The sequence below is a fragment of the Ovis aries genome, chromosome 5, assembly GCF_016772045.2.
Source record: "Ovis aries strain OAR_USU_Benz2616 breed Rambouillet chromosome 5, ARS-UI_Ramb_v3.0, whole genome shotgun sequence".
NCBI classification, from domain to species: Eukaryota; Metazoa; Chordata; class Mammalia; order Artiodactyla; family Bovidae; genus Ovis; species Ovis aries.
Window position 1 is genome coordinate 12,165,021 of NC_056058.1, and position 9,335 is coordinate 12,174,355.

Genomic DNA, 9,335 nt, shown 5'->3' on the forward strand with positions numbered 1-9,335 from the left:
ATAGTTTCTTTTAATCTTTGTACTTGCTTACTTAAATGGTTGTTGCACAGGCTTTACTATATATTTACTTTACTAATGGGACTTTTCTTTCCTATACATTCTTCTGCTTGTAGCCTTTTCTTTTCCACTTAAGAGAAGACCCTTTACTATGTCTCTTAGAGTTGTTTTAGATTTGATGAACTCCTCTAGTTTTTGCTTACCTGAAAGTTCTTTGTCTTGCCTTCGATTTTGAATGATAACCTTGCTGGGTAGAGTATCTTTAATTTGTAGGTTTTTCCCTTTTAGCACTTTCAAAGTATATGCCCCTCTGTCCTGCAAGGTTTCTGCAGAAAAATCAGTTGGTAGCCTTAAGTGGGTCCCTTGTATATGACTCCTTGTTTTTTCTTACTGCCTTTAGAAGTCTCTGTTTACTTTTTGAATTTTAATTATGATATATTTTGGTGTGTGTCTCTGGGTTCATCTTGTTTGAGACTCTGTGCTTTCTGTAGCTGGATATCTGTTTCATTCTTCCATTTTGGGAAATTATCAGTCATTCTTGTTGTTGTTGTTCAGTTGCTAAGACGTGTCTGACTTTGTGATCTGTGGACTGCAGCGCGTCAGTCTTCACTGTCTTTAAGTATCTCCCAGAGTTGTCTCTGGGAAATTCATGTCTTTGAGTCAGTGATGCTATCTAACCATCTTATCTCTGACACCCCCTTCTGCTTTTGCCTTCAGTCTTTCCCAGCATCACGGTTTTTTCTAGTGAGTCAGCTCTTTGCATCAGGTGGCCAAGGTATTGGAACTTCAGCTTCAGCATCAGTCTTTCCAATGAGTATTCAGGGTTGATTCCTTTAGGATCCACTGGTTTGATATCCTTGTATTCCAAGGGACTCTCAAAAATCTCCAGAACCACAATTAAAGGCATGAATACTTTGGCAGTGAGTCTTCTTTGTGATCCAACTCACACATCCATACATGACTACTGGAAAACAACTTTGAATAAACAGACCTTTGTTGGCAAGTGATGTCTCTGCTGTTTAATATGCTGTCTAGGTCTGTCATAGGTTGTTTTTTTCCAAGGAGCAAACGTCTTTTAACTTCATGGCTGCAGTCACCATCCACAGTGATTTTGGAGATAATAAAAATATGGTTTCTGCTTCTACTTTTCCGCCCTTCTTTTTGCCATAAAGTGATGGGAACAGATGCCATGATTGACTTAGTTTTTTTAATGTTGAGTTTTAAGCCAGCTTTTTTACTCTCCTCTTTCACCCTCATCAAGAAGCTCGTTAGTTTCTCTTCACGTTCTGTCGTTAGAGTGGTATCATCTGCATTTTTGAGGTTGTTGATAATGTCTCCTGGCAGTCTTGATTCCCACTTGTGATTCATCCCATCTTGCATTTTAAATTATGTACTCTGCATTGAAATTAAATAAGCAAGGTGACAATATACAGCCTTCTTGTACTCCTTTCTCAACTTTGAACCAGTCACCCTTCCCTGTCCATTTCACTTGCTTTTTGATCTACATACAGCTTTCTCAAGGAACAGTTAAGGTGGTCTGGTATTCACACTCATTAAGAATTTTCCACAGTTTGTTGTGATCCACCCAGTCAAAGGCTTTAGCATACTTAATGAAGCAGAAGTAGATGATTTTCTGAAACTCCCTTGCCTTCCTATGGTCCATAAATGTTGGCAATTTGATCTCTGGTTCCTCTGCATTTTCTAAACCCAGGTTGTACATCAGGAAGTTCTCGGTTCATGTATTGTTGAAGCCTAGCTTGAAAGATTTTTTATCATAGCCTTACTAGCATATGTGCTGCTGCTGCTAAGTCACTGCAGTCATGTCCAACTCTGTGCGACCCCATGGACAGCAGCCCACCAGGCTCCTCCATCCACAGGATTGTCTAGGCAAGAATACTGGAGTGGGTTGCCATTTTCTTCTCCAGCATATGTGAAAAGGGTGCAATTGTACAGAAGTTTGAACATTTTTTGGCATTGCCCTTCTTTGAGATTGGAAGGAAAACTGTCCTTTTTCAGGCCTGTGGCCACTGCTGAGTTTTCCAAATTTGCAGATGTATTGAGTGCAGCACTTAAACAGCATCATCTTTTAGGATTTTAAATAGCTCAGCTGGAATTCCATCACCTCCACTAGCTCTGTTTGTAGTATTGCATCCTAAGGCCTACTTGATTTCACACTCCAGGATGTCTGTCTCTAGGTGAGTGAGCACACCATCATGGTTATCCGTGTCATTAATACTTTTTTTTAAATAGGTCTTTGTATATTTGCCACCTTTTCTTAATCTTCCCTGGTTCTGTTTGATGATACCGTTTCTGTCTTTTATCATGCCTGTGCTTGCATGAACATGCTTCATATGTCTAATTTTCTTGAAGATATGTCTAGTCTTTCCCATTCTGTTGTTTTCCTCTATTAACTTTGCTTTATTCATTTAAGCAGGCCTTCTTATCTCTCCTTGCAGTTTTCTAGAATTGTGCGTTCATTTGGGTATATATCTTTCCTCTTCTTTGCCTTTTGTTTCTGTTCTTTGTGCAGCTATCTGTAAAGCTTTGGCTTCAGACAATCACGTTGGCTTTTTGCATTTTTTTCTTTGGGATGGTTTCGGTCACTGCCTCCTGTACAGTATTATGAACCTCCATCCATAGTTCTTCAGGCACTCTGTCTACCAGATATAATCCCTTGAATTTGTTTGTCACCCTCTCTTATAATGGGTTTGATTTAGGTCATACCTGAATGGCCTAGTGGTTTTCCCTGCTTTATTCAATTTAAGCCTAAATTTTGCAATCAGGAACTCATGATCTGAGTTCATATTTTTATCAAATACATTTTTTCCCCTCTTTTTCTCTCTTTTTCTGAGACCCAATTATGAGAATGTTAGAATCATATTAGACCAGAGATTCCTTAACCTGTCCCTTTTTCTTCCACCACAACACACAGTTTGCAGGATCTTAATTTCTCGATGGGGAATCAAACCCAGGACCCCCTTAGTGAAAGCACTGAGTCCTAACCACTAGTCTGCCAGGGTATTGCCATACTGTTCTCATTTTTAAATTTTGTTTTCTCTTTTTCTGATTGGGTGATTTTTGTTATTCTATCTTCCATATCAGTTGTGCACTCTCCTGTGCCCCTTGATCTGATGTTAGTACTTTCAAGCATGTTTTTTCGGAGAAGGCAATGACACCCCACTCCAGTACTCTTGCCTGGAAAATCCCATTGATGGAGGAGCCTGGTAGGCTGCAGTCCATGGGTTCGCGAACAGTCGGACACGACTGAGTGACTTCACTTTCACTTTTCACTTTCATGCATTGGAGAAGGAAATGGCAACCCACTCCAGTGTTCTTGCCTGGAGAATCCCAGGGATGGGGAAGCCTGCTGGGCTGCCGTCTACGGGGTTACACAGAGTCGGACACTACTGAAGCGACGCAGCAGCAGCAACAGCATGTTTTTTATTTCAGTTATTTTATTCTTCACATCTGACTGGTTCTTTTTTATTGTTTATGTTCCTTGTTACAACTTTAACTATGATCATTCATTCTTTTCTCCAGTTCAGTTACCATTCTTTTTGTTGTTGTTCGTTAGTCACCAAGTCATGTCCAACTCTTTGCGACCCTATGGACTAACAGGCTCTTCGGTCCATGACATTTCCCAGGCAGGAATGCTGGCGTGGGTTGGCATTTCCTTTTCCAGGGAATATTCCTGATCAAGGGCTCGAACCCATGTCTCCTGCATTGGCAGATGGATTCTTTACCACTGAATGACCTGGAAAGCCCTAGCATTCTTGTGCTTTACATTTTGTGTTGGTTTCTGCCATATAACTGAGAATCAGTCACAAGTTTACATATATGTATGTATGTATATATATACACACATATATATGCATAGGTATGTATGTATGTATCACCTCCCTCCTGAGTCTCCCTCTTCTTCCCACATCCCACCCCTGTTGGTCATCACAGAGCACCAGACTGGACTCCCTTTGTTATTAAGCAACTTCCCACTAATATTTTACACATGATAGTGTATATATGTCAGTGCTGCTTTCTGAATACAGCCCACCCTCACCTTCCCCTTCTGTGTCCACAAGTTTCTTCTCTGCCAGGTTCATAAGTACCATTTTGCTACATTCCATGTATATGCCTTAATATATGATTCTTGTGTTTTTTTTTTTTTTTCTCTCTCTCTCTTTCTGACTTCACTCTGTATAAGATGGTCTAGGTTCATCCACTATAACTGACTCAGACTTGCTCCTGTTTATAGCTGGGTAAAATCCACTGTATTAATGTACCATAATTGCTATATACGTTCATCTGTCACTGGACATCTAGATTGCTTCCATTTTCTAGCTATTGTAAATATTGCTGCAATAAATACTATAGTAGTGAGATTTCTGAGTCATATAGTAGATTTATTCTTAATTTTTAAAGGAATCTCCGTATTGTTTTCCATTTGGCTGTATCAGTTTCCTTTTCCACCAGCATTCCCTTGCTGCTTTTAATTGTTTTTCTTTGTGTTTAATTGTTGTTAGCTTGAATAATATGTATATTGGTGTGGTTCTTTTGGGGTTTTTCTTTATGAGAGACTCTGGGCTTCCTGGACTTGGGTGACTATTTCCTTTCCCGTCACCCTAAGGAAGTTTCCAACTGTAATCTCCTCAAATATTTTCTCATACCCTTTTCCTCTTCTTCTTCTGAAACCCCTGTCATTTGAATATTGGAGCATTTAATTTTGTCCCAGAGTCTTTAAGACTGTCCTCATTTCTTTTTCCTTCTGTTTTCTCTGTTCTTCTCTGCTTTGGTTATTTCCACCATTCTATCTTCCAGCTCATTTATCCATTCTTCTGCCTCAGTTATTCCGCTGTTGGTTCCCTCCAGTGTATTTTTATTTCAGTTCTTATGTTTTTCATTGTTGATTGTCTGTTCTTTGTCTCTTATAGGTCCTTGTCAAATGTTTCTTGTACATTTTCAGTTTGTGCCTCCGTTCTTTATCCGTGCCCACATATTATTTCTGAGGTCTTGTATCATCTTTAATATCATTACGCTGAATTCTTTTTCAGGTAGACTGCCTATTTCATCTTCATTTGCTTCATCTGGTGAAGCCCTGGAGTTCTTTTACTAATGCTTTAGACTGTTTGGTATATTATTTATCTGTGTTAAATTAGTTGTGTCATCTATGTTTTATCCTTGTTCTTTTGTTTGAAACAAACTCCTTTATCTTCTCATTTTGTTTTACTTTCTCTGTCTCTGAAATTAAGTGAAACATTTACCTATCTCATCTTTGAAGGTATATCCTTTTGTAGGTCCCTATGCAGTCTTTGTGTGCAGTAGCTTTGGTGGGAGAGCTGGATCTAAGCAGAGAAGAATATTCCTTGCAGTCCCTTGATTGAGGCTCCGCATTCCACTACAGTGCTTGATCCCTGGTAGTGGAGCTCGGATCCCACAAGCTGTGTGGTGTGGGCAAAATTTAAGAAGTAAGACTTTAAAAATTAAAATAAAGAGGCTTCCTTGGTGGCTCAGTGGTGAAGAGCCCACCTGGCAATGCAGTGGACATGGGTTTGATCTCTGGTCCAGGAAGATCCCACATGCCACAGAGCAACTAAGACTGTGTGCCATAACTATTGAGCCAGTGCTCTAGAGCCTGGGTACTGCAATTACTGAGCCCACATGCTGCAACTACTACTAAGTCCTTTCACCCTAGAGCCTGTGCTACAGAAGAAGAGAAGCCAACCCAATGAAAAGCCCATGCACAATTACAGAGTAGCCCCAGTTCACTGTAACTGAGTATGGCAAAGAAGATCCAGCATAGCCAAAAATAAGTAAATAAATCTTTAAAACAAAAAATAAAATGTGGTCAGCACAGATATGTCTTTCCTCAGGGTGTCCTTGTTAGGAAGTTGTGCTGGTGATACAATGGCTAGAGCCAGAGCCCTGTGTGAGCTGTTTTTCTCCTGTGCACAGTGGCTATCACTACCCTGTCATCAGGAGCAGGAGCCAGGTCTGGTTCCAAGGTCCTGGAAGCAGAAGCCCTGAGCGTTGCCTCTCAGTCAGTTCTGTTCTCTCCATGTTTGCACTCTCTCTGCTCCCAGCAACTGTACCTTTGCCTTGGAGGAAGCAACGCTGGAACAGGAGGGTTTTTACAGGCCAGACACACACTGAGACTGTCTAGGAAGCCAGTCAGGTATACAGACGGCTCCTGATCCACAACCTCCACAAGTGCCAGCACTGGCCTAACTCACCTTATTCAGATGCAGTACTGGGTCCAGATCTGCTGCATACCCTCAAGTGTGCACTCTACTTGGCAGCAAACACTAAAACCGTATCAATTCCCCTCCTTTCCTACCTGACTCTGTGGATCATTTTTACAGCCTTGGTTTTGGACATCATTCTGTCTCCATTTTGTTTTCAGTGGGAAGGGGCTCCATATAGATGTATTTTTGTTATGTTCCTGAGGGGGAGGTGAGCTCAGGGTCCTACTTCACCTGCTTTCCTCTCAGTGTGACATTTTCTGAGTGTACAGGGATATTCAGGAATTTTGAACTAGAATGGAATGACTTTCATACAGTGATTGTGGGAATTATGATCATCTCTAAATGCCCATGCCTTCTTTCTTTTCTCATAGGTCTTCTTTCTAAGGACCCTTTATGCGATCCTGAGGAAAAGATAGAGGCAAGACAGAATGGTAGCTGAGTGTTTGAGGGATTGTTCTCAGGTAAGAAGACAGAGCATCGTTATACAGAGTGAGCTACTGCATGCATCACATGGAAACATTTCTTTCTGGTTAGACCTATGTACACAGCTTATTAAATAAAGCCAGTCTGAGTCCCTTTTGAATTTCCTCCCCATGTGAAAGGTCTCATATTGATGAGGGATTACTCTGAATAAACTTAGTATTTCAGTAATTACTTTCTGATATTATGTCATGATTGCTGCTGTGTGTGTTTTATTTTGACTGTTCTGACATGGTACAGAATGAGGGTAGATATTTCCTAGTGACCTTATTTATTAGCTTGCCCAAGTATGTGTAATTTGTTTAGGATTGTGTTATTGGTTCCATATCAATCACGAGTGGGTGTAGCTAAAAAGGAAAGCTAAGACCATTGTGTCCTGGGAGAGATGAAGAGAGACCTTGAGGCCCTCTGTTGATATTGGGGCTCCCTTCCTCATTCTCCACTGTACATTGTTGGAGATCTTACTTTACTGAAACTACTTTGTGTGTGATGGTTTAGGACTCAGTGACCTTTGCTGATGTGGCTGTGTACTTCACCCAGGAAGAGTGGACTTTACTGAACCCCTTTCAAAGAAAGCTATATAGAAATGTGATGCTGGAAAACTACAAGAACCTGACCACAGCAGGTAAGGCTGCCATCATTCCAGTACACTCTTAGGGAGTAGACATATATGTGCTGTACCTTCTGTGTTCCAAGATGGGTGATGCCAATCTGAACACAATGGAAACTAGTAGACACTCGTATCTAAGGAATGAGTTTTACTCCAGTATCCTTTCTGTAACAATGTGCTTTGAGAACTAACAGCATTATCATGACTCTTGTTTGAAATACGCATTCTCAAGAGTTCACCTTTGGCATAGTGAATGAAACTTTGAAATTTGGGCCCAGTTGTCTGTTTTAACAGGCAGTGGGCATGATTCTTGAAACCAGCATTTGGCAACCACTAGTTTAGCAGCTTCTCCATGAGGCCAGACATCTCTTTTACATTTACTTCATTTCCCATTTAACAACATTCTCAATACTTTGTAAATGTTCACATAGGTCTGAATATGTTTTTCCCTGACCACAGATACAATCTCTTTGACCCACAGAAACAGGAGCTGTTTGCCTTTTTCTCTCTTTAAAAATTATTACCACATTCATTCTAATGATTTAATTAGATATAGGACCTGATTCATGGGAAGGTTTGTCATGTTTGACAGGGACTTTTTCATTAATATATCTTTCTTCATGAACAGGATATCAGGCATTCAAACCCACTTTAGTCTCTTGGTTGGAACAAGATGTATTAAAAACTGTGGAGAGAGGAATCCTCCAAGGTGAGCAATTATAAAGAACTTCCCATGTCAATTCAGTTTCAGTGTGTTTTGAATTTATAAGAAGGAAGCTTATTGAAATGGGCTTTCTCTCAGAAGGCTGAGGACATTGGTTTCTAATGTTCTGTGACTTCTTGAACTTCTCATACAAACATACATTTAGTCAGACTTTCCTGTGATCTCACAAAATAGTCTTTTCTTTCTGTATTAGTTATATATTTTTTTGGAGGAGTGGGGGTGCTGAATATAGGCTCTTTGTTGCTGCGTGCAGGCTTTCTCCAGTTGCAGCAATCAGGGGCTACTCTACTTTTGGTGTGCAGGCTTCTCATTGGGTAGTTTCTCTTGTTGCAGACAATGAGCTCTAGGGCGTTGAGACTCACTAGTTGTGTCACTTGGGCTCTACAGCACAGGCTCAGTTGTAGCACATAGCCTTGGCTCTTCCACAGCACATGCCAGGACCAGAGCTCTCATATGTGTCCTCTGCATTGGTAGGCAAATTCTTAATCACTGGCCCACCAGCGAAGTCCCTTAGTTTTATCATGTTGATGTATATTCTTTGTCCAGAACTTTCCCTAATAATATTCTTTTCTTCCTTTTTACTCTCCATAAACTCGTCTTTTAAATCAAGTACTCAATACATATATATATTCTTGCTTAATTTTTGTCATAGTAAAATTCCTCACATCTGTCTGCCTTATTAAAAGATATGTCAAATTGGAAACTTATACAGATGAGCCTTACTGTTTTTAACCCCTTTAACATCCACTTCTTTGTGCAAAGTCTTAAATTTGTTATTCTCTTTTCCTTTAGAATGGGAAATGCAACCTATATCCAATGACTTGGGAATTCAGCAGGATATTTTGCCAGAAAAAACATCAAATAGGGTACAAATGGTAAGATCAGTAAGTTTCATTCATAAAAAAATACTTATTTTCCTTTTAGTTAATATTGGGATTTCCATACAGCATGAACATTAGTGATAGATATTTGAGTGGCATTCACCCCAGATAGCAGTGTCTGTCAACAAATTCTAATTATGATCAACTTGGGAATATCCTAACCCAAGGTTCAAAATAGTTGCTGCAGACTTCCCATGAGGAATCATTCCCATGTATATAATTAGACAATTAACTTTGAGAATAATTAATGAAATTGTAGTGAACTGTTTTATGATTAGAATATATGGCACCTCATTGTGTCAAAAGGATTTCATCATTTAACTTTAAAGAAATCAACAGGGCAGGAAGTGTATGAATATAACAGAGGTGGTAAAAATCATCATCCTCTCTGTAATGGTGTTTCT

The 9,335-nt window shown here is 39.9% G+C and overlaps 1 protein-coding gene across 14 annotated transcripts in view; it reads left to right on the plus strand.

Moving 5' to 3' along the window:
- The window catches only part of LOC114108666 (zinc finger protein 85), a 54,867-nt gene that overhangs the window by 11,196 nt on the left and 34,336 nt on the right, over window positions 1-9,335 (plus strand). For 11 of the 14 annotated variants that reach the window (XM_060415438.1, XM_060415444.1, XM_060415442.1 and 8 more), the window contains exons 2-5: window positions 6,608-6,697; window positions 7,215-7,341; window positions 7,955-8,035; window positions 8,843-8,925. In XM_060415438.1, coding sequence (XP_060271421.1) covers window positions 6,665-6,697; window positions 7,215-7,341; window positions 7,955-8,035; window positions 8,843-8,925 — 324 coding nt within the window. In that variant the 5' untranslated portion in view covers window positions 6,608-6,664. Of the gene's footprint in view, window positions 1-6,607; window positions 6,698-7,214; window positions 7,342-7,954; window positions 8,036-8,842; window positions 8,926-9,335 lie in introns of those variants that run through there. The other 3 variants (XM_060415447.1, XM_060415448.1, XM_060415446.1) reach the window with 2 other exon arrangements.